Source organism: Ictalurus punctatus, chromosome 1, assembly GCF_001660625.3.
Source record: "Ictalurus punctatus breed USDA103 chromosome 1, Coco_2.0, whole genome shotgun sequence".
Lineage (NCBI taxonomy): Eukaryota > Metazoa > Chordata > Actinopteri > Siluriformes > Ictaluridae > Ictalurus > Ictalurus punctatus.
In genome coordinates this window covers 30,746,101-30,772,475 of record NC_030416.2, presented here as the reverse complement: position 1 = coordinate 30,772,475, position 26,375 = coordinate 30,746,101, and the positions used below count along the sequence as shown (strand labels likewise).

General features: G+C 38.9%; 1 protein-coding gene across 6 annotated transcripts; it reads left to right on the top strand.

The window, feature by feature from the left end:
* The first annotated feature begins 64 nt into the window (after positions 1-64).
* Positions 65-26,158, top strand: LOC108272043 (uncharacterized protein C18orf63). Of its 6 annotated transcripts, none has more exons than XM_017480155.3 (15): positions 65-481; positions 851-895; positions 2,086-2,229; positions 4,200-4,278; positions 5,564-5,620; positions 7,702-7,813; positions 11,278-11,319; positions 12,304-12,380; positions 14,032-14,138; positions 14,710-14,806; positions 17,599-17,684; positions 18,197-18,389; positions 20,614-21,246; positions 22,486-22,569; positions 25,601-26,158. In XM_017480155.3, exons 3-15 carry the CDS (start codon positions 2,087-2,089, stop codon positions 25,721-25,723), a joined length of 1,833 nt encoding a protein of 610 aa, XP_017335644.1. In that variant the 5' UTR covers positions 65-481; positions 851-895; position 2,086; the 3' UTR covers positions 25,724-26,158. The 6 variants fall into 6 exon arrangements, with proteins under 6 accessions (XP_017335644.1, XP_017335627.1, XP_017335662.1 ...); XM_017480138.3 differs by having other exon boundaries at positions 66-481; positions 812-895; XM_017480164.3 differs by lacking the exon at positions 65-481 and adding an exon at positions 553-581.
* Positions 26,159-26,375: the final 217 nt, after the last annotated feature.

The window sequence follows — 26,375 nt, the reverse complement described above, 5'->3', positions numbered from 1 at the left end:
AAAAAAAAAAAAAAAAAAAAAGCGACTGGGCGGAAAGTTTACATGGGGTCAACCAAACCCAACTGAAACCGCTCGTTGTCACGCAAAGCAGAGCTCCAACGCTGAGATTTAGATAGCATAGAAGTTTAGCCGTTTTATGCGTGTAGTAATAACGCCTGCATTTTAAACTAAATATAGTGTTGTTTAACAGACAGGACTGTAATATTTAACGGTGCCACTTCAGTTCTCACTACTAAGGAGATGTTAATATAAACTACAATGTTATTGTTCCACCTACGTTATGATGTACAACATATGTAATAAACCATATTTTTAAGAAAATAATAAAGAAGGAAAGAAATCGATTCAATAAAGAGTTGCAGATGAAATTATAAAAATAGACGAGCCGTCTCCAGACACAATCAAATTTGAACCCTTTCCAATATGGCGGACGCGTTGACGTGGTTAGCAACAGCGGCTAATGTGATGACGAGTTAAGCAGGTAGCTAGCTAACTGTGGCTGCTGGTTTTGTCTAGTCAAGTTAGCTAGCATTATTACACCGCTTTATTCGTACAGATGGCGAGCTTTAAAGCGGGCAGGGGTAGCGGTTTTAATTTTAGTGTTTAAAAAAAAGATATTTCGTCACCAGTTTTAGCTAAAACAGTGATAATAGTGTTAATATAATAATTAATAGTGTTAATAAAAGTGTGAAGCTGAGTTACGGAACTAGATTTATTGATGCTGTTGTTTTGCTAAATAACATCCTTGGTGTTGATTAAGTTTCTAAAATATAAACTGTTTCAGTTAAATATTTATTAAATAAATCTGCAGATTGCAAAAACAGACACTAGCTTCATTGCTACCTGACAGGTGTGACCTGTGGTGCTGGTTCACAAGATAAAGAAATTAATAAAGGTATGTCTTGTATTAGAGCATTTTATTATTTATTTATTCATTCATTTATTTGTTTATTTATATTTAATAATGTAAACTGACAGTCACTGTGGTTTTGTCCCTACTTTCTGGACACAAATGTGTGGACAGATAACAGCAACAGATAACTAGTGTGTAAAAAAAAAAAAAAAAAAAAAAAAAAAAAAAAAGGCATTTCTGAGGTAAAATGTTTTTAACCAACGCTATCTCATTAATCAGGGAGAGTAGGATGGGGTGAAAGGATGTTGTAGTGATAATTATAATAATAATTAGAAGAACAGAAATTTTAGCATTATTTTAGGATATTATCTATCATCAAATTGTGAAATAGGTCCAAATAAAATGGCAAAGTTCTAACAGCGAAGAGTCAAGTGAAAAAACAAAACAAAACAAAAGACCAACCTGTGAGTGTGGTTTTATAGTAAAATAATCAACGATAGGGTGGTGTGATGGTGCGAAGCAGAGTTACTGTTACCCTGAAGTTGAGGGTCAAAAAGAATTGTATAGAAAATTCTGGAAATACAGTAAACATTCATACTTTAAATCATACACCATTCTAGTAACACAATGAAATGTTGTGCGTAACGTCCGTACAAATATTTACATGTTAAAAAATTAGCTTGAAATAAAAGCAGTTAAATATGAGAGAATGTTTATTTTTTTTGCTGAAGGTATATATATATATATATATATATATATATATATATATATATATATATATATATATATATATATATATATTTATAAAAATATATATAATATATTAGTGTTCGCTGCTATCCACGATTTCAGGCTTCCGCCTGTCCTAACCTGTCCCCCAGGGATCCTACTGTAGTTACGTCCACGAGACGAGTTAGTCCCTGTGATCACTTGCGTTACAGCAGCTATAAACAGTCGTTCCCTCAATCCGTTGTGAATAAGTTGTTTCTGTGTAACGTTAGAACAAATGCCTTAATATTTTAACTTTGCAGCTGAAATTACTGTCAGAGCTGCTGTTATAGAAAATTAATCCACACCTTCTGATCAATCAGATTTGAGAATTTAACAGCGCTGTGGTATTATGATAAATATTGAACCTCTGTAGTGTGTACGTTTATGGATATTCTGCATTTATTTATTTATTTATTTTCCCGTGAGAGACGTTGTGTCATTAAATCTTTTTTATTTTGCAGAATGACTGGATACAGTGAAGAGTGTCTGTTCTTCATCCCTGCACCAGACCTGAAGAAACTCTACAGTGTTTTTCTGTCATTTCTCAGTTTTTCATCTCAAGCAGATGAAGGAGAGCTGAGAAACAGCCAGGTGAAGACATGCAGGTGAGGCTTGTTGTTAATAATTTAACAACAAACACAACTCCGTGCCACACACTCCGTAATAAAGGCCAGAAATATGATCTTATTTGCCCAGCCTGAGGGCTTTATTTCATTACACTGTACACCTGTGTATAGTTATAAAGAATAACTTTGATATGGATATCAAGTATCATCTGGGCTTGATGTCAAAACAATACTATGAAGAAATAATAATAATAACTTGTCATCAACTGACATACGTCACACTGTGTAAAACATTCATTCATCTTCAGTGAGTGCTTTATCCTGGAAAAATAGGTGTGAGGCAGGAATACACCAGTATAATCACAGGATGGGACACACACACACCTAGGGGAAATTTAACATAACCAATCCCCAGACCTGTATGTTTTTGCGAGGTGGGACACCCATAACCCATTCAGGATCAAACCGTAGAGCACTGTTTAAAACAAATAGATGGATTAAATACATTTTTATAATGCACTTGGTATTCATTATTGTCTATTGATCATTTCTATAAAGTGATTATACCAGATATTATTCCAAATTATTTTCCACTGGGTTGCCTTAAACAGCTTTAGTTCATTATAGGCCTAGGTCTTTGTGTGTTTAACGCCAAATATTTCTATTATTAATCTCATTTAATATTAATATGATTAAGAATAAGGCCACATCAAAACAGGCAATGTCTGATAAATAATCAGGGATCATATAACTTTATTAGGAACACCTGTACAACTGCACATACAGTGCATGCAATTATGGTAAATGGTGATAAATGCTAGTAAATATCTGCACTTATATAGCGTGTTTTTAACCTTAGCGGTTCTACAAAGTGCTTTACACTGGTTCTCATTCACCCATTCTCACACACACACACACACACACTCACTCACACACCAATGGTAGTAGAGCTGCCATGCAAGGTGCTAGCTTGCCATTGGGAGCAACTTGGTGTTCAGTGTCTTGCCCAAGGACACTTCGACATGTGGAGTCACGTGGGCCAGGAATCGAACTGACAACCCGATCTACAACCTGAGCCACAGCCGCTAATTAGGTATTAGTTATCTAATCAGCCAGTCATGTGGCAGCAGCCCAATTCATCAAATCATGCAGATACAGGTCAAGCGCATCAGTTAAGGTTCACATCAAACATTAGAAAGAGGAAAAAGTCTGATCTTTGTGACTTTAACCGTGACATGTTTGTTGGAACCAGATGGGCTGGTTTGAGTATTTTATAAACTGCTGATCTCCTGGGATTTTCACACACAACAGTCTCTAGAGTTTAAACAGAATGGTGCAAAAAACAAAAAACATCCTGTGTGTAGAGGGTCTACAGGCTGAAACACCTTGCCGATGAGAGAGATCAGAGGAAAATGGTCTGTGCTGAAGTCTATAGTAACTCAGTTAATCACTCTTTACAATCATCTTGAGCAGAAAAGCATCTCATTATGCAGAAAACATCGAACCTTGAGGTAAAGGAGTTACAACAGCAGATGACTACCATCCATTGGGTTTCACTCCTATCAGCAAAGAACCGGAATCTGAGGCTATCGTGGGCACAGGCTCACACAAACCGTACAGTTGAAGATTAGAGAAAAAAAAATCACGTGGTCTTTTATCCAATCTTTATCCGATGATAGCCTCAGATTCTTGTTCTTGTGCTGCGGCTACATGATTGAACGATTAGATAACTGCATGGACGTGCAGTTGTACGGGTGTTCCTAATAAAGTGAACCGTGAATGTAGTGTTTGGTTATTTAAACAAAGTATGGAGAAAAAAAAGTTTTGCCACCGTGTAGTATTAAAATAACTTCATGATTTCTTTGGAAACGAGTTTAATGAATTAATTAGAATCTAAGCCTATAGACATGAATTAGTTTACAGATGTACCTAAATCTCATCTATTAATGTTAACATGATGTTTTTTTGTTCACTTGCTTTATGTAAATTGCGATGTCTTTATTTTTCAGAGAGCTTTTGCATTTGCATCCAGATCTTATTGCATCCCCTGTGTTGGGCTCTTACGGTGGGATCAGAGTTGTACTCACTGTAAGTATAGCGTACACATCTACGCTTCACAGCTGTTCTGTTCAGTTCCACTTTACGACTGTCCTGCCAGGTTCTGTGTACGTGTTCATTTGTATCACACGTTCGCACGAGAACCTGTCGATACACCTGTACGTGAGAGTGCGTGTAAGTGATCATGTGCGTGCGAGCGTGTGCGTGCCTTGCAGTCTGTGCTCAGGCATGCTCTGTGAGAAGCCAAATAACTGGTGCACATTCCAGGCATTCTGTCAACTCTCTTCCTCTGCTGGATTTAGGCCAGCGTAAAACAACAACACAGAACGGAAGTGTCAAGCACCACTAACGAGGTGCCCATCTATTAGCCCTGCTGGTTTGGATCAGGAGTGCGTGACAGGAGCAGTTTATTCATGCTGAGTATGCGTATGAGTTATTAGACTGTAGACTGAGCCTGTTGTGCTCGTTAATAATTGACTATGCTGTGCTTGTGCAATTATGATTTGCACATTTGAAGACAAGGGTGAAAGATGAATGTCAGTAGAAATATGAATAGAATATGATTTTCATATATATATATATATATATATATATATATATATATATATAAACATACAGTTGTGCCCAAAGTTTTGCATACCCCTTGTCGAATCTGCAATCCTAATATTACCTTGTTAACAAAATAAGAGGGATCATAAAAATCCCATGTTGTTTTTTATTTAGTACTGTCCTGAATGAGCTATTTCACATAACAGATGTTGACATATAGTCCACAAGACAAGATAATAGCTGAATTTTTTTTTTTTTTTTTAATGACCCCGTAAAAGTTTACACACCCTTGATTATTAACACTGTGTGTCGTCACCTGGATGATCCACGACTGTGTTTGTTTTGTGATAGTTGTTCACGAGTCCATTGTTTGTCCTGAGCAGTTAAACTGCCCACTGTTCTTCAGAAAAATCCTCCAGGTCCTGCACATTCTTTGCTTTTCCAGCATCTTCTGCATATTTGACCCCTTTCCAACAGCGACTATATGATGTTGAGATCCATCTTATCACACTGAGGACGACCGAGGGACTCGTACACAACTATTACAGGCAACACGATACATTAAGCGCCAGGGGGGTGTAAACTTTTAAACAGGATGATGGGTGTAAATTGTTAGTATTTTGTTTAAAGATCTTTTTTTTTCCATTTAGTACTGCCCTTCAGACGCTAAATAAGATAGATACGTGTCTCCTAGAAGACAAAATACTTTAAACAGACCATTCACAGTAACCTTTGACTCAGTTTGTCACTGTGAACTTTCTCATAGATAACGTTTTTCAGGAGAGGCATCATCCAGGCTTATGCACAGAGCCACAATTTGCAGGTCAGTCAGTGTTTAGGTCAACCGGTAGTACATTTTGTTTAAGTGTTTAAGTTAAACATCAGTACATTGTTTTGAAAATGTGTACAGTTTTTGTTTAAGGCTTGGTTTATACTGTAATATTGACTAATATTGACTATACAGTGCCTTCCACTAATATTGGCACTCTTGCTAAATACTGTATGTAAAATTTAAATGGGAGTGTACTTGAAATATATTTTTCTCATGTGAATTCATAGGGGTGCTAATAATTGTTGCATACCTATATTTAACGAATTTTTTTTTTTTTTTGATAAACCTGTCTTGTGTTTGCAATTGTTTGATATCCATGAGAGCATAGTATTTTTGTGAATGTTTTTGAACAAAAGATCAAAAGGTTAAACAATAAAGACAAATTTTCACAGCCTTCTTTGCTCATATTTACCAGGGGTGCCAATATTAGTGGAGGGCACGGGGTGTGGTATATATTGTTCAGATAAATGACAAATTAAAGGGGGAAAAAACACAACATAATGACCAAAGTTAGAAATAAATGGTAGAAAAGGGTTGATTTCAAAGTATATGCAGTCAAAATAACTATATTTTCAAATTTTTACTGTTGGTTTTAGAGTTCTGTCTCTTCTTATGACATTACAAAAACCTCTCATATAAATCAGTGACAAATTAAAGAAAAGAACATCAAGTTTTACCAAGTTAGGCCACCATGAGCCACCAGAACAGCTTCAGTTACCATGACTGGGCTTGTGCGATATTGATCTTTCCCTCACAATTTTCCATTTTAAATTATCCCGATAAACAGGAACTCTGGAAATCGCAAAAACCCCAACATACGTTTATCGAATTTAGTTCACATTAATAACCTCAAAACATTCTCCATTTATCGTGACCCAAAGAAAGGAAGCATGGGTTACTTGAGCACGTGTGAGATGTGGGGAAGGGGGCGGGGATTTCAGGAAGGATCTGTTAATACCAGAGAGTTGAAAACACCTGCACAAGTAATTCCAGATTTACATGTTGATTGGCTCATCTCATTGTTTACAGGGGAGGAAAAAAACCTGCTGCTTCTTGTGTATTTTTGAGTAAAAAATGTTTGTGGAGCTCCACCGTGGCTTAGTTAGCACGTTTGCTTCACCTCAGAGTTTGGGGTTCGAATCTCGCCTCCGCCTTGTGTGCCCAGAGTTTGCATGTTCTCCCCGTGCTTCAGGGGTTTCCTCCGGTTTCCTCCCCCAGTCCAAAGACATGCATTGTAGACCGATTAGCATCTCTAAATTGTCCGTAGTGCGAGAGTGTTTGTGTGTGCGCGATTGTGCCCTGTGATGGGTTAGTTCCACGTCCAGTGTGTCCTGATAAGCGTCACGACCGCATAATATTGTTATATCGCACAGGCTAGCCTTGGCATAGATTCTACCAGCTGTATTTAAAGACTGTACTGTAAGCTGTCTTGCATATGTCTGTATCATGCTGAATACATATTTAAATTTCATATTATGTGCACAGTTATTTCTTCTTCTGCAGTATTATTTGGACAGTTTTGGGTTGTTGTTTTTTTACAATTCTGTACACAACATGGACTTCGGATGTGAAATACAGTATGAAAACTGAATATGAAAGTCCTTTTTGGTCAAAGTAGGCTTGTTTTTTGGATATTTAGTACATTATATGCGATACAATTTTGGCTCATAAAGCAAAGATTCGATGTTTGGCAATACCACTGAATCTGCTCCGGTGTGATACATTTTCAATTTAGTAGACTCCGATCGATACGTTCGACTCTGGGCTAAGTCTACTGTTAATTTGTGAATGAAGATATGTCATTTAAATATCAAAATTATCAGCAAACCACCTTTCTAACCTATTTACCTATTTATCAGTTTAAATGTTTGAATTAGTTGTTACACAGCAGTTGTCAGTCCTTTTACAATGTACAGTGTAAGCATTTATAATTGATTGTTGCCTCAATTCTTTTCAATCACTGCTTTTTAAATTGATGCATCGATCAAAATTGTCGGCTCGTTACAGCCCTAGTCACGGTTCACACTTGGTAAGTTTTCCTCTGATTATTGATATTCTCATTTTGAGTTCAGATCAGTTCTCCTCAGAGGGTTCTGCCTAGCATGCTGCAGACGTGTCTGTCTTACTCCTTCACTGCTCGACTGGCACCGAACTGGAACAGAGCAGGACAATATTTAATCCCAGGTACAACACAGGAAAGGGGGGGTGGGGGATGTGGTGTGTAAATGCAGTCATTTAAATCTTTTGAATTTTCTTTCAGGATAAGACTAACGCTTCCATTTCTGTTGGGAGTGGAACTGGCTTTAATATGATGACAAAAATTAGTTGGATATCAATCAAAGGCCTTCAGCCTTAAAGCTGTGAAGGTTTTTACACAGTCTCATTCTGTCCTCACCTTTGTTCTGACTGGGCAACCTTCCAACTGTCACTGTTTATATAACAGTTATACACCATCTGTCTTCATGAGAGTCTCTAATATCTGGGAATATAGAGGTAGAGTGCCTTCTGAAAGTATTGGAACAGCAAGGATAATTCTATTGATTTGCCATACAATTATATAAAAAGATGAACATGAGACAATAGATCAGAATTTCAGCATTCATTGCCTGATATTTACATCTAGATGTTTTAAACAGCTTAGAACATTGCAGTTTTTGTTTGAACCCACCCAATGGGTGTTTCTTGCTGCCCTGTTATATTGATTGTGTTAAAGAATTAACAGCCCTAGGTTTCACGTGTTAAGACTGCATTTGTTGTTAAAAAGGATAAGCAAACATGAAGACCAGAGAGCTGTCTATGGGAGAAAAGCAAGCCATTTTTAAGCTGAGAACAGAGGGAAAATCTATCAGAGCCATTGCACAAGCATTGAGTATAGCCAATATGACAATTTGGAAAGCTGAAATTCTGATCTGTCGTCTAATATTCAACTTTTAATCTGAAACCCAAATATCTTCACTATATGGGGGGGGTGATAGAATTGGCTTTGCTGTTCCAATACTTTTGGAGGCGACTGTATTATGAGCACACTAGTCACTGATAATAGGCACCTGTGTAGGAAAGATTCTGTATTCATCATATGTATCACACTACTGTATGCTATCTCATAGGAAGTTACCTCCAGAGACTAAAGGTCACTGCCGGTGTGCTGTTTCTGTAGTTATTTGGCTAAAGTTTAATCCATCCTAACGTCACATTGACCTTGGACCTTCTTATCCGATGAACGCTGTCATTAATGGATTGGTCCCAACAAAACCCCTTCTCATGAAATATTCAAATCTGGACCTTGAAATAAAATCTATAAAATTGTTGTTAATATATATATTTAATGCCTGGACCTCAGGAGCGGTGATGTACATACCTTTGTGTTCACAACATCTGTTGTTGCATGTGTTACTTTTAAAAATTCATTACAGGTAATAATACTGATAGCAGTTACTAACACTTTGGTATAATGTTTGATTGACAGACATTTAGTACTGACATGATATTATTAAAAAAAAAGTTGAAATATGCTGAATTGTTTTTTATTTGATCTGTTTGCTATACCGTGCATCCAGAAAGTATTCACAGCGCTTCACTTTTCCCACATTTTGTTATGTTACAGCCTTATTCCAAAATGGATTAAATTCATTATTTTCCTCAAAATTCTACAAGCAATACCCCATAATGACAATGTGAAAGAAGTTTTTTGAAATCTTTGCAAATTTATTAAAAATAAATAACAAAAAAAGCACATGTACATAAGTATTCACAGCCTTTGCTTAATACTTTGTTGAAGCACCTTTTGGCACTAATTACAGCCTCACGTCTTTTTGAGAAAATGATGCTACAAGCTTGGCACACCTATTTTGGGGCAGTTCTCCCATTCTTCTTTGCAGGACCTCTCAAGCTCCATCAGGTTGTATGGGGAGCGTCGGTGCACAGCCATTTTCAGATCTCTCCAGAGATGTTCAATCGGGTTCAAGTCTGGGCTCTGGCTGGGCCACTCAAGGACATTCACAGAGTTGTCCTATAGCCACTCCTTTGTTATCTGGGCTGTGTGCTTAGGATCGTTGTCCTTTTGGAAAATGAACCTTCACCCCAGTCTGAGGTCCAGAGCGCTCTGGTGCAGGTTTTCATCAATAACGTCTCTGTACATTGCTGCATTCATCTTTCCCTCAATCCTGACTAGTCTCCCAGTTCCTGCCGCTGAAAATCATCCCCACAGCCTGATGCTGCCACCACCATGCTTCACTGTAGGGATGGTATTGTCCAGGTGATGACTGGTGCCTGGTTTCCTCCAGACATGACGTTTGCCATTCAGGCCAAAGAGTTCAATCTTTGTTTCATCAGACCAGAGACTTTTGTTTCTCATGGTCTGAGAGTCCTTCAGGTGGGCTGTCATGTGCCTTTTACTGAGGAGTGGCTTCCCTCTGGCCACTCTACCATACAGGCCTGATTGGTGGAGTTCTGCAGAGATGGTTGTTCTTCTGGAAGGTTCTCCTCTCTCCACAGAGACAAGCTGGAGCTCTGTCAGAGTGACCATCAGGTTTTTGGTCACCTCCCTGACTAAGGCCCTTTCCCCGATCGCTCAGTTTGGCCGGGCGGCCAGCTCTAGGAAGAGTCCTGGTGGTTCCAAACTTCCATTTACTGTACTCTTCCCCAGATCTGTGCCTCGATACAATCCTGTCTCGGAGGTCTACAGACAATTCCTTGGACTTCATGGCTTGGTTTGTGCTCTGACATGCATTGTTAACTGTGGGACCTTATATAGACAGGTGTGTGCCTTTCCAAATCATGTCAAATCAACTGAATTCACCACAGGTGGACTCCAATCAAGTTATAGAAACATCTCAAGGATGATCAGTGGAGATAGGATGCACCTGAGCTCAATTTTGAGTGCCATGGCAAAGGCTGTGAATACTTATGTACATGTGCGTTTTTTGTTTTTTATTTTGAATAAATTTGCAAAGATTTCAAACAAACTTCTTTCGCATTTTGGAATAAAGCTGTAACATAACAAAATGTGGGAAAAGTGAAGCGCTGTGAATACTTTCCGGATGCACGGTATTTATGACTTAAGTAATCTAATAAATCCAAAATTTGTACATGTGTTGTTACCAAAAAATGCAGTGTATACATGGGGTAACATCTAGACAAACATAGACATGGGCAGTGTAAACATAGGGATATTGATTATGAACAGACACACAGTGTGAACAAAGGAATATTGAGTGTAATTTTCTTTTTTTGATGTGATGATGACAGCGATTTGCATACGCAATAAAATTTGCATGGTGCATTTGTATATGTTGCTACATAACTTATCCCAAAGATAAAACAAACAGTGATTATGGAGTGTCTCACTGGGATAGAGTTATGTTTGGTGTTAAAATGTGGCCCTGTTTTCTTGTATCCTTGTACTGGAGGCCATTTCATGTTGAAACTGCATGTTATTGGCCTTGATGTTGAAACTTTGACTTCTTCCCATGACTAATAACTTCAGAGATATCCTTAGTGTTTAGGGTTACTATCAGTGTTTAAGTCAGATTCTTGTTTCATTGTACAAATTCATAAAATTCTCATAAATGCTAATGTCTTTAAAGTTGTTTTTTTTGTTTTTTTTTTTTTTTTTGGCAATCTTTTTTTTTTTAATCTGTGTTCTGCAGGAAAGGACTTCCTGTCTGATTCTAGCAAACGCATTGCTGTTGGTAGGTGTGAGTCTCAGCTTTCAAATACAACTCGTATCTGCTTTTAGAAGTTGTTCAGTTAACTCGCGCAGTTATCTGATCAGTCGATTATGTAGACTCAGTTGAGGTTAATGTCATGAGTCTACACAGAATAGGTCCTAATATTGAAGTGTTTGGAACCAATGTACTATCCAAAATGATTTATGAATGAAAACATTGTTGTGATTACATAAGTATTCACCCCCATCGCTGTGAAACGCCTCATTTTGTTTTGGTGCAACGACATGCCATCGGATATCACATAATGACTACATAAGGAGAACATTATTGAGAGAAGCAAGCAAGAGACCAAGGGTAACCCTGAAGGAGCAGGAGATCTTCAATGCTCAGCTGGGACAACAATACACAGGACGATCCTAAAAGATTGGCTTTATTGAATAGAAACAAGAAGAAAGCCATTATTAAAAATCAGTGATATGAAATCCTGTTTGGATTTTGGCAAAATGCATCTTCAAGACTCTTCTCTGGTATGATGATGATACCAAGATTAAAATTTTTGGCCCCGTGTTGGCTGAAACCCAGAAATGCTCATTACCCATCACATCGTGAAGCATGGTGGTGGTAGCATTTTGTTGTTCCGATGCTTTTCATCAGCACTGACTGGGAAATTTGGTCAGGGTTGAGGGAAAGATGGATAGGCATATATGGGCCAATCCTAAAAGAAAACTGCTTGAGATTTGAGACAGGGTTCAAGGTTCTCCTTCCAACAAGACAGTGACTCTAAGCATATTGTCTATAAAGCTATATCCGAACGTTGGTTCAAAACCAAGTGTGTGTTAGAAGATCAGTCAGATTGAGGTCAGTCAAAGCCCAGACCTCAATCCTATTGAGAAGCTGTAGCAAGACAATTGGAAATTGTTGTTTGCCATCATTCGAATACTTAAGCAAAGCAATGTAATGTTTTTAACAACTGTTTATTCTGATGGTGGATGGTTTTGTCGACAGTCATGGAGCTGAATGTGAATGAGACCGAACTGTGTGTCAGCGTGGAGGCCAGTACTATAAGACTTCCTCCTGTAACAGTAAGAAACAGCTCTGACGTGCGTGTAATGCTGTGCCCTTTAATAATGATTTAGTGTGTGACATAGTAAAACTGTTGGGTATGTTTCACGTTTTTCTTTTTCTTCATTTTGATTAACTTTATTTTATATAAGTGGTTGGGTGGAAAAAGAACTGGACACGTTAAGTATCCATGTATTTTTCAACATGCCGGATATTCTTGTTGCACAAGTTTCACCATTTTAACTCCCAGGAATCTGGTATTGTATTACATTGGGTCTTTAAAGGGTTAAGTTTCTATTCACGGACACACACACACAAACACACACACTGAGTAACACATGCTTGTGATCAGACTCGCACAGATATAGCCTAAATGCAAAACAGTAGCCACAAAGCAGATAGCCATACTATGAAATATCATAAATTTTATGAATGCTACAGAGCATAGCAAAAAAAGGAATACACTCAGATATACACTCACCGTCCACTTTAATAGTACACCTGTACACCTGTACACCTGCTCATTTATGCAGTTATCTAATCAGCCAATCGTGTGGCAGTAGCACAATGCATAAAATCATGCAGATACAGGTCAAGAGCTTCAGTTAATGTTCACTTTAAACATCAAAATGGGTGGGAACGTGAGATCTGTGACTTTAATCATGGCATGTTGGTGCCAATGAGTGGATATTTGAGTTTCTGTATCCTTCCTGGCAGCTCGAACCAATCTGGCCATTTTCCTCTGGCCTCTCTTATCAACAAGGCATTTCCACCCACAGAACTGCCGCTCACTCAGTGCTTCTAAGTCAACTTTAGCGACTGTTGTGTGTGAAAATCCCAGGAGATTAGCAGTTTCTGAAATAATTAAATAATCCTATTAGGCACCGATAGCCATGCCACAGTTTAAGTCACAGAGATCAGACTTTTTCCCCATTCTGGTGTTTGATGTGAACATTAACTGAAGCACTTGACCTGTATCTGCATGATTTTTTGCATTACACTGCTGCCACATTGATTAGATTGGCTGATTAGACAACTGCATAAATGAGCAGGTATACATATTCCTATGAAAGTGGACGATGAGTGCATGTACATGCACACACACACGCACTGTGAAAGTTTCATCAGTGTTTACGTATAGTAAGTGGATAAAACAATGATCCCGTCCACTACATCATAATAACAGCTCTGGAAGCCAGAATGTGGTCTAGATCTTGGCCTAGTTCACAGCCAAGTCAACATAAATCAAAGCCCATAGCATACAGAGAGGGTGGGAGGAGTTCAGTGAAAATTCCTTTAAAACCTTTGTCACATTTAAGTATTATGACCTTTAATCCTAGTGAGGTCATTCCTGCCTGAGGCAAATCACACGCAGAACACGTACACTTTTGTCACACATTACATGTGTATGAAAGGATTTTTGCTGCATTGTGTACTGTACTGTACATCAGCTAAGCTTCAGGCTCCCTCCAGTGTTAAGAGGTGTACACGCTGTGCTTACACTTCCCTCCTCCACACACATTTTATCCTAGTAGTGCCCGGATGTTGTGTGCAATTCAAGTAAATAGCATAGAAGTGCAGAAATCTGTTATTTAGTGTCTGCTTGATGTTTATTTATTTCTGTGATTAGTCTGCGATTAGTTGTTTATTGACCGACTTATCCGTCACCAGCTGAGAGACTTCGATGTTCCAGCTCCTGTGATGGAAAGATTTCTGAATAACCAAGAGACAGTTCTCCACACCAAAGCACCAAATAACTGGTGCTACGTTCTCCCAAGGTGGGTTTCTTCTGTACAGTATGGTTTGTCGGTGAAATCCATATTTAGTCATATTAATACAATCATTATTTATATTTTTACATTTTGATGGTATTGTGTTAAGCTGGGTTTACTCTATAAATACTTAATGTATAAGGACAAATAGGAGGACGGTATAGGATGATGTAAAACTCACAGCACAGCTACAGATGTCAGATAGTGGCGATTGGGAAAATGTCGAGGAAACTTGCTAATGGTTTCTATTTATGCGATTTTGTTTTCAGCACGAGCTTGGATCTTGCTGATTGATGAAGTACACAGAATGTAGTCATTTTCTTTAGGAGGTCTATCATTAGAGGATCTTCATTATGTAATCTGACATGAAGAACACGTTGCCACACAGTCAGTTATAGAATCCAGCCAAGATTTTATCAGGATCATCCTGTACAAAATGTGGAGTAATAATCTGAAAAGGCTGATGAAATGGCACCATGTAAAACCGGCTTTAATCGGATAAATAAATGACTTCGAAATATGCATTGCAAATGAACGTGCATGAATTTGGACTGTGTGTTTGTGTGTACATTATTAGCATGAAGAAGGGCCAGGTTGTCAGCATTGGGCGCACGCTGCCACCAGAGTGTCCTTTCCAGACTTACGCTGATCTTCAGAAGCACTGGAACGGCATGGTATACAAACACACACATGTAAACATGCGTACAATTCAAGCAGGTTTGGATCCTACGTGGTGTTGTTTTTTAAACAAACATAAACTCTGCTTCATAAGAGAAGTCGAATCACCTTAGATACCTTCTTGTGGACATGCCGAGGCATGCGTTCCGTGACTGTACCGTGTGTGTGATGTAGTCTTTGATATACATGCCGTAGTCTTTGATATACATGCCGTTGTCATTCAAGTACTGTTGTCGTTTCTATCGACTTTCTAGCCAGATTGCCGTGGTTGTTCATAGAGTCACAGTTACTTACGTAACTCATGTTCTATTTTACTATTTAAGTGTGAAGGGGGGATAACAATATTTAGAAAAGATCCCCAAATAAAATTTGAACTAGGAACAGGAGGCTACATAGCTTAGTCTTTTTCCAGTTTTAATCTGTCCACGTTCTGTGAGTCTGTGCCCTCTGTAGCCTCAGATCCCTGCTCTTCTCTGACAAGAGTGGAACCTGATATTCTCTTCTCCTGTTGTAGTCCATCTGCCTCAAGGTTCAGCGTGTTTATGTATTCCGAGATGCTTTTCTGCTCATCACGGTCGTAAAGAGTGATTATTTGAGTTAACGTAGCCTGCCTGTCAGCTCGAGCCAGTCTGCCCATTTTCCTCTGAGGTCTCTCATCGACAAGGCATTTCTGCTTGAAGAAGATCCCAAGAAATCAGCAGTTTCTGAACTCAAACCAGTCTGGCACCAACAATCACGCAACGATCTTTGCTGTGAACATTAACTGAAGCACTTGACCTGTGTCTGCATGAGTGTATGCACTGTGATTGGCTGATTAGATAATTGCATGAATGAGCAGGTGTAAAGGTGTTCCAGGCGATCCACTTAAGACTATATTTATCACGCAGTCTGACTTTAGATCTTTTGCGCTGATCCAGCGTTTTGTTTATTTCACTGTTCAGATATTGTATTAATTGATAATCTATACAAGTTCTTAATAGATTAATTCATTGATTACATCTATTCCTCTTTTTTCTTTTCTTTTTTTTTTTTTTTTTTTAAATTTCGTCGTAAGGGCATGAAATCATTTTCATTTGACTGAGTCATTGGATTTCATTTAGTATATGTGACATTTTTTTTTATTAGGGGCTAGAGTCTCAACTGTTTCACATAGACTTGCTGAGCTTATTAGCCAGCATGTCAAAATAAAATGAATGAGCCCATTGCCATATTGTAAATCTGTACACATGGATTTAATGTGAGAAATAATGCTGTTTATTTATAATAATTTCTTGGACTTTTTATTATTCATAGTAATGAGCATCCACTGTGGTGTTAAACATCAGTCAGCACATCATTATTCGGACATTATCCCTTCAGCCTGTCATTAAATCACACCAAAAGATATTGTATTTCTCTTTAGATCATCTTTTATTTATTTTTTTTTAATGTCAGCAGAGTTCGTGCATTCCTGCTTGTGGTCTCTGCTGACCATGTGTTTTCCATTCACTCTGTGTTTCCTTCAAGGCTTTTATCACCCTCGACCTCACGTTTGAAAGTCTGCTATCACACTGAGGGGAGCTCGCTGAAACACACTCTGCATATTTTGACTCCTTAGTAGTTCCCTGCGTGTGCATGTTTGCTGTGTAAATGCGCGTGTGTGTGTGCACGCATGTGTGTGTGCGTGCGTGCTGAATATTCACTTTGTAGAGAAGTCAAAATCTAACCTTTGATCACAAACAAACCCTGCATGCTGGTTGGGCCTCTAACACACAAGATTCTGGCATGACTTCCCCTTGAAATATCATACAAACACTACCCCTGCACACTAACGTGCAGAATCCATAACAGCTGCTTCAATCGGTATGGACATGTACAGTACACTTAAGGCATCTTTTTCATTTTTTATACATGCATATATGTAGGACTTATGCCACTGCACTCCATTCATGGAGGTAGTTTTAAGAGCTTTCCTTGTCATATTAATACATGGGAAGGTACTTTCTAACCTGTACATGGTACTATAAAGAAGAAGACAAAAGACAGTACATTTCCCATATATTTGGTATATGTCTTCCAGCACATACATAAAATATACTGTATGTATTTAAAAGGTAATAACTGGCACACAGCTGGACCAAACCTCTATTTGGACTAATAGCTCCGTCACTTTCACTGAGTGCTTTATCCTGGTCAGGGGTCGTGGTGAATACGAAGTCTAGTATCCCCAGAATACTGGGTGTGCGGTGGGTTTAGACCCTGGGACTAGGAATGGGACGCCGGTGTATCGCAGGGCATCATGCGCACATACATTCATACATCGGAGCAATTTATCTCAGCCAATCCACCTACAGGCTTGTTTTTGGGAGGTGAGAGGAAACTGGAGAAAACACTCAGAGAAACTCCACTTTAGTCCTTTTATTCACACATGCTCTGCTAAACGCGTAAATATCTGTGTATAGGTCTATATGAGTGTGTGATCATTATGCAGTACATTTTGAAAATGACATTCTTAAAAATGTTCAAATGAACGTTCATTTTGTCTGTACCCTGCACCTCTCGTGATGGGTGTAATGTCCCGTTTACCTTCACTACATATCCAGGATGAACCTGGCCCTTAACTGGACAAAGACACATACAAGCAGAGATTGGGAAAACTTTGTTAAATGTTTTACTGTGAATAGGAAGATATTTGATTTGTACCATGTAGTGCAACATCGACAGTCTTACATTGCTTTTAGAGTAACCTCTCTCTCTCTCTCTCTCTCTCTCTCTCTCTCTCTCTCTCTCTCTCTCTCTCTTTATTTAGTATGGCTACTGTCTGCCTCCACAGAACGAGGATGAGGTGCTGTACTGCAGTGTGTATTTTAAACCGCTTGGCGAGAAGCTTTTCACGTATCCTTTATTGTCTTCATACAGCCAAATCAAGTCTGCTTTATCATGTTTACTACCACAAATCCTTTCTACATCTTGTACATTTAAGCCACTGCATCTGTCACATTCACACGAAGCACATTTACATTGTCCAGTAAGCACATTGCAGACTAAATTGTAAATATACCATTGTAGGCTTTAGTGAGCCCAAAGCAAATTGTGACACTTGATGAAACACATCCAGATTTAATGATTTATCTGTGGTTTCAATACTTCGTGCCATTATGCTGAATGTTTTGAATTACTGTTCTCTCCTCATTCATACTGGCGCCAATGGCTCTGGCACAGTCTCTGTGATTATGTCATCAAAGTCTCAAGTTACTTCTCTAAACAACCACTGCAAACAAAAATAAAAAAGGCTGTAAGCATATAATTTATTTCCACAGCCTTACTGTAGTTTTTGGACTCTGCTTTGGTGTCTGTCATTTCATACAAGTTGAGTTTGGTTCGTGTCCTTAAGTCTAATGGTTCAGATATCCATTGTGCTGTATTCGCATTCTGCCAGTACAGTGTTTTCCCCGAGTGAACCTGCAGGGGGCGCTCAGAGCCTTTATATCCGATGTCAGAAGCCTAATGGAGAATGTTTGTGGCTTTCCAGCCCAAATGGCCAGCAAACCCTGCTACCATACCACCAATCTGAGCAGACCTAGTTTACAAGTATATGAGGTATTGCCATTATATTAGAAACACAGTACTGTTTACTTGTTAGTTAGCTATTTATTATATACATATTTATACTCGTTGCAGACAGTTCCAGCGTTGCGGATGTGAAAATATGAACTTCTATTGACTCCTGAGCTTAGCATGAGAACATTTTCATATCTTGCCATGTAACGTTTCAGGGTACACACAGAACAATAAGTAAGACATTTGTTTATATATTATATGCACATAGCATGGTTTATATAGACTTCACATAGACTGACTGCTGTTGAGAGACACATTTTCTGTGAATCCCTTCTAAGAAAGCATCAGTATTATAATGAAAGTGTGGATGAAAATATCCCAGTTTTAACATGTATGTAGTAAAGAGTATGTATTTTCAGTAAACTGTATGCACAGTGTACTGTGCAAAAGTCTTTGTCATAAACAAATAATTGCTTAAGAGCAAATCTGAATTCGAAAGTAATGAAATGAAATGTTTCTACATTTTTAAAAATATATATTTAAGGCAGCCTTTAAGGCAGTATTTTGTGTGACAAGCCCTTGCTTAAAAAAATAGTAGTCTCAGGTACAGTTAGTGAGTTTGTGCAGTTTTATAAGGAAATGAGCTGTAAGTTTTATCGAGCATCTTGCAGAACCAGTCACGGTTCTTCTGGAGACTTTGACTGTCGCACTCGCTTCTTATTTTGAAGCAAAATCCAGCAGCCTTTACTGTGGTTGGTCTTTCGAAAAGTGGTCTCTTACGTAATGTACTGCTTTCTTTACTGACATACAAACATTTTTATGTTGCATTTAAGTTTGTGCTGGAAAACTAATGTTTGGAAATCTGAAATGTTTTTGTACTGATAGAAAGTTTATACATAAAAAATTAGGGTGTCTAAGACTGTACACAGTGCACAGTACTGTATATTATCTGTTATATGGCACTACTGAAATAGGAATACTGTATTTATTTTAATTATTGATTCCAATGATTGATGATGATGATAATGATGGGATTTTTCAGAAGATGTAATATTTCTGAATTTTCATTATAGATAAAATATCTTTCCTAGTCATTTTTACCCGTGATTGTAGATAATGATTATCCGACGAGCGCTAATCTGTTTAGTAAAAAGGTCAGCAGCATACAGAAATGAAAAGCAGTTCAAACACTTCAGCGGGCACACTGATTATCTGCGAAGGCGGCTTTCAGTAAGAACAATGCCACATTCACACCAGTTAAACGGGCTCCTGCATGAGAAATCCATAATACCATCCAGTCTTGCTTTTCCAGCAGATTAAATTTCTCTATAATTCACATTGCTGTAATAGAAAGCTATACAGATTGGTCATCGTTCAGACGGCGTGTTTGTGCCAGACCTCGGCAGAATTTCTGCTGGACCATGTTTGGAGTTATAAGATTGTGAAATCGCACTACGATCATTGTGAATGCTTTAATACTTCAGAGGTGTCTTTTCTGCCCTGCACCTGACCCTGTGTTGCAAGAGTAATCACCGAACATCCCCAGAGTGCACTTAAATTTGGCAGAGTGGCTCATAGATGATGAATTACTGCTTGAATCTAGAGCATGCAAGTAGAGTGAAACTTCTCTCTTACACATAGGAGGTGTGTATATACAGCACACAGTGCTTTCTGAGGAAATAGTCCATGGAGAATTTCCCTTCCAGACCTTCTGAATAATGCAAGGTGGCCACAACAAAAAGTTGACACGGTGTTGGAAAACTCAGAGTTTCCAGGCAGAACAATGACCCAACATGAGGTCATTTCTTCTTGATTGGGTTCCAGTCCACAGATGGAGGGGGAAACTCAAAGCAAGCAGGCTTTATTTATGCTGGCCCTAACTCACTTTGGTGTTATTGGACTATGACAAATTAAGTGAAGCATGGAAGGAAAATCAATTTGTGTCCGTCTCTGAGAGTTAGTGCAGATGAGGAGAGATGACAGGACTGTTTTTCGGTTCTCCTGGGTACCCGTGATTGATAATGACGTCTCCAGACCAACCTTGATTAGATTATGACTCATCTAGATGAGACACACATTAGGCAGTTACAGTATCTGTTAAAACTTAGCCAAGTAGTCTGGTTTGTGAAGTGTTAAAACAGATGCGTACCAAAAAGCTCTGAAAATATGGGTTATATGTCACGTAATCAGTATGTGCCTGTAATTTAAAGTGAATTTTATGCCCATGTATATTTTACAGCCTCCTTTCTACCTCGATTTTCAGGACTCTGGGGCCTTACCTGCAAACCTGACCTTCAAGAGCTCTAGCAGACTCGTGCTGAGCCAGCTCCCTAATGTTTTCCCTCCAGAGACGGTGCCTCTTTCACACTTAGCATCTTCTCCATGGCCCCTAAGTCAACCTGTCGGTCTGAGCAACATCAGACATCCAACTACAACCAATGGACACGGGAATCCTCAAATCCCCGACCCCATTTTGCAGTCATTTCATTTCCATCGCACTGAGCCATGCCAGTTCCCGTCATCCTTCACCTCAATCCCATCGTTCTCCTCTTCCTCGTCCGTCTCCGCTAACCAACCTTTGCTTAGCAACACTCAGCTTTTCACACAGAGACCCAAACTGGTGCCTATCTTCACAAACAAGTCACTGACCTGCCATGTTAACGTCACAAAGATCCTGGCTGAGAAAAAACAACAGAAACAAGAAGAAGCGCAGTGTGTGTCTAGAGCAGCCGTTCAAATATCCTCCTGTTCTCCTATATCGTCTGCATCATCACTTCCTAGAGTGTCTCTGCCATTTTTTAAGGACCGTAAAAGAGACCACAATGTCTGCACTTCCGCACCAGTACAACCACTCTTTCAAACAAAACCCGCACCCATGACTGAGATCAAAAGAGGGGTAAGAAGGACACCACCACTATGCATTTTATATTCGCAGTGTCCTTACATGTGCAACATTATAATGCTACAGGAAGCGGAACTCAAGATTCCACAGACAAACCTATCATTTATTTTCAAACAGCTTAGTGTCTCCTAAAGTTTTTCCATCACCACGAAATGTATCTGGGAATTCAATACTGACAGCTGTGATTTAATAACAGGCTTACAAGGCTTCTTGGCTGCTATAAATAAATGAAAGGTGCAGTCAGTATTATTTTGTACCCCTCCCCCCCAGAAATACTGTATCCAAAATACTGAGTGGAGGTTATTGCAATGAATCATCGAATCCTGATTTTTATCAAACCAGATAGCCGTTACTAATGTGCAACCCAGAGGTGACAATGGCGGGGAAAATTGTCACCTGAGACGACTTAAAACTAGAGCAGCATGATACCAGACAGTGGAGGCTCTAAATTGTTCATTTTGTGCTCCCAATCATTGGGAGATCACAAGTTTGAATCTCAAACTGTGGCCAGGAGTCCAAAAGAGCAAGATTGGTCATGCTGTCTAGGAAAGGAAGGGTGGTATACTTTGAAGTTTGAAAAGATGCGGTTGGCCGATTTCAGTCTCGGAGGAATCATGCCTTAGCCTTCACCCTTCCTGGTTGGTAGCTGCCGTATGAACTAGCTGGAGAGTGGCCAAATTGACCAAATTAGGGAGAAAATAGAGGAAAGATAAATCATATATTTCGCGAACAGTCTGCCAAGGCATATATTTATGGACTAGAAGCAATCCGTTAATCATATCCATGCTATACACACCCTTCCTGAATGTTAATGTTCTCAGAACCTGAAAGGTCTCAATAACAAACATCATCCCAAAATACTCTGCATCCGCCTGTCTGTTTGTGGACAGGAACATGTGTGTAACATAGGGGTTTATATTGTACAGTCAAAGTGTGCCTGTGTTTAAATGTTGCTCTGCTAAATGGCTGAAATTAGCTCTGAATAAGAACACATGTACAAATTTTAGTGTGTGTGTGTGTGTGTATGTGTGTGTGCGTGTTACACTTCAGCAAATTTCTGTTTTGTGGGATCACTGTGAATGATTTACCAGTAGGTGTAGGTGTTTGTATTTTGCGGTTTATCCTTCTACAGATAGCTAAGCCTTAGACCATATATTTTAGTATGCAAGTCTTTGATGACAGCATCTAGATCATTTAGGCGTAAATGTTGTTCTTAATGTGGTCTTGTCTCAGGGCGAAGTATTTGAGTCACACCCAAAGAAAGCCAAAGTCAACATACAGGAAGTGGATGTGGTGAAGTATGCAAGAAGCAATCAGGTAATGAAGCAACCCACGCCTCTCATCTCTGTAATCATACTCAGGAAGCAGTATTTAATTTATCTAAACAGCAAAGCGCTAAACTTAAGCTAGTCACAGTACATATGTAATGCCGTGAACTGGCAATATACGTCATATATCAGTGGGGGAGTTACCAGTTTGCATTTTGCTCTGTCATTGAGGAACAAAACAATTCTTTATTTTTATTATTTTGTTCCTCCTTCGATCTCCATGAATTAACTCCCTTATTTGTAAGAGACGAAGCCGGTGTGTAGAGGGAACTGATTTGATTTAGTGTCCATTAGTCTCTCAGACGTGCCGCTCATAAACCAAATGAATTGTCTGGCTACATCTCTAAATGAAATCCATTACAAATCTGGCATGTGTTCATGACCTGGATTAGAAGCCATTAAGAGGAGTGACAAGCCAATGCATCATTTTGATGTCAGGGGTGAAAAGAGGTGCTCACAGAGTGCAAGTGCACAGCAACAAAGAATCCTTCCCACATGTTACTTATGTTCCCGCCACATGAAACTAGATGCCTCTGATGCTTTCATAATTGATTAATGATTCACACTTACTGTATACCATCACTGGAATATTAATTCCTCCTATAATATGGCTGCCTTGCGTGTGTTGCTGTAAGTAACCACAATACATTGTGGTTTTTACAGTTTATCACATATTTGTTTTTGATTATACATTGCCCTCCACTTATATTGGCACCCTTGGTAAATATGAGCAAAGAAGGCTGTGAAAAATTGTCTTTATTGTTTAACCTTTTGATCTTTTGTTCAAAAAATATCGAATAATTGCAAACAAAACACGGTTTATCAAAAAAAAATATCTTTGGTAAATATAGGTGTGCAACAATTTTTGGCACCGTTTATTATTGTTTAATACTTTGTGCTACCTCCCTTTGGCAAGATAACAGCTCTGAGTCTTCTCCTATAATGCTCATGAGGTTGGAGAATACATGGCAAGGGATCTGAGAGCGTTCCTCCATACAGAATCTCTCCAGATCCTTCAAATTTCAAGGTCCACGCTGGTGGACTCCCCTCTTCAGTTCACCCCACAGGTTTTCTATGAGTTTCAAGTCAGGGGACTGGGATGGCCATGGCAGGACCTTGATTTTGTGGTCAGTAAACCATTTTTATGTTGATTTTGTTGTATGTTTTGGATCACTGTCCTGCTGGAAGATCCAACCACGTCCCATTTTAAGCTTTCTGTCAGAGGCAGTCAGGTATTTATTTAATATCTGTTTATAGTTGGTAGAGTCCATAATGACTTGTATCCTAACAAAATGTCCAGGTCCTCTGGCAGAAAAACCTCTCTTTGTGCACCAAAACCACCGCTGGTGTTTATTGACAAAAAGCTCTATTTTGGATTAATCTGACCATCGAACCCGATCCCATTTGAAGTTTCAGTAGTGTCTGCCAGACTGAAGACTCTTGAGTTTGTTTTTGGATGAGAGTAGAGGCTTTTTTTCTTGAAGCCCTTCCAAGCAACTTGTGGTGATGTAGGTGACTTCAGATTGTAGTTTTGGAGACTTTTTGACACCAAGACGCAACTAACTTCTGTAATTGTCCAGCTGTGATCCTTGGAATTTTTTTTTGCCTACTCGAACCATCCTCTTCACAGTGCACTGAGACAATATAGATACACGTCCAATTTGAGGTTGATTCATAACATTTCCAGTTGTTTTATTTATATGGAAATATACTTCAAATATCCTTTTCTCATATGAATTCATAGGGGTGCTAATAATTGTTGCACACCTATATTTAAAAAAGATTTTATTTGATAAACCTGTGTTGTGTTTGTAATTGTTTGATATCCATGAGAGCAGAGTAAAGGTCAAAAGGTTAAACAATAAAAACAATTTTTCACTGCCTTCTTTGCTCATATTTAGCAAGGGTGCCAATATTAGTGGAGGGCACTGTATACAACTTTTTACACCACTAAATTCTCAAATCTCAAATGATCGGTTTGAAGCTGATCATTGACTAAATTTGTTCAGCATCTCTGGCAGCTATAATTCAAATCATAGTTGTTTTTTTTTTATTTTTATTAATGTGCTCATTCTAATACATTAACATCTCCATAGTAACAACTCAGTCACAGGGACTTGTATGGCAGATGCCTCGCCTAATCTAAGGCTAATAATAAATGGATTAACAAAATGTTTTGGTTTTTTTTTAAAGAAAGGAAACAGTGTGATTGTTGATATGGTGAAGTTTTCTGTAACACGATGTTTAACATTTATGGAAGGAGTCTCCAGTGCCTGCACTTTGTAAAGGTCATTATGTTTTCCGGCCACGGGAAAGTCTTCACTTTCTCCATAACATGACAAGCTGCATTAGTTGGAACATAGAGAGGAAACAATGAGGGGACGAACTTTTATAGCTGCTATATTGAAAGCGATAACAGGAACTGGCTTGTAATTAAAAAGCACAATGTATAGTTCATTATTAAATTAAATGAAATTACAAATTTGTAGTAGAGTGGTGGTGAGAACGCTTGCCTCGCACCTCCGGGGATGGGGGTTCGAATCCTGCCTCCTCCCTGTGTGCACAGAGCTTGCATGTTCTCACCGTGCTTTGCGGGTTTCCTCCCCGAGTCCAAAGACATGCATTTTAGGCTAATTGGAATTTGCAAATTGTGCCCGGCGATGGGTTGTCACCCCGCATTGTGCCCCGAGTTCCCTGGGATAGGTGCCAGGCTCCTCTGTGACTCTGTGTAAGATAAGCAGTATAGAAAATGGATGGATGAATAGTAGAGTAGAAGAGTAACAGTTGGCAAATCTCTGTGGTGTAAGAAGAATAAAATACTTCAGGAAGTCTGTTATGGGGGAAAAAAACAACAACTTCAGAATTTAACAATAACTCCATGTCAGTCTCCCTGTTGTTGATCATTTTCCCATAACAGCATGACCTAAGGTGGTTTATTCTTTACATGACTAAGTCAAAGAGAGATCAGTGTGGAAGTCAGTGTTACAGACTTGAGGTATTGTGTATTCATTTTCTCTCAGCTGGGAAAGATCACCATAGCGACTCTGCAGGCCTGGCTGAAAGGTCAAGGCATCACCGTGCGTTCAAAGGACAAGAAGGAGGACCTGATCTCAAAGGTCATGCAGTGCCTGAGTGAACCATGAGGCAGGGAGTCGGCATCCAGACAGCTCCTGCAGGTTTAGAGTTCCTCTCTCAGGTAATCCACACCGGAGCAGAGGTCTAGCCTGTAGCTTTTCCCTTATGGCGCTCAACATGAAGGAAGGAATAACATGAGCTGGCCATGAGTTGTGTTATGCTTTAGTTTCTTTTTTTTTCTTTTGCTCGGCCAAGTTCAGCACGGTGTTACGTTAGGCTCTGAGCAGAAACAACTCGATCTTATAGACTGAATGCTGGTCTAAGTTAAGAATATATGAATGTACATTTCTCTCTACGAGGTTTGAACTTGTTCGTTTTGGTTACTTTGTGATACAGTTGTACAATTAAATATAAAACAAGGCCATCCGTTGTTTTATTTTTTCCAGCTTGATTTTATAACATATTGTGACGTGAAAAATCTGAATACAAATATGTTTCCTGTTCGGCGTTGCTTTCATCATTGGTCTCTTCGTTCTTGGTTTAGTGTTCAACTTTAAATATCTTCAGTACTTTTAACGCAGTCTAATTTAACTTTGTACTATCACTAAGATCCAGCAAGAAGTTTGATATCCAAAAGCACACAGAGAATTTCAGATGACCGCGGGTGCTGCGTGCTGGCACGCCTTCGAAGCGTTTACTGCAAGCATGACGGAAAGCTCG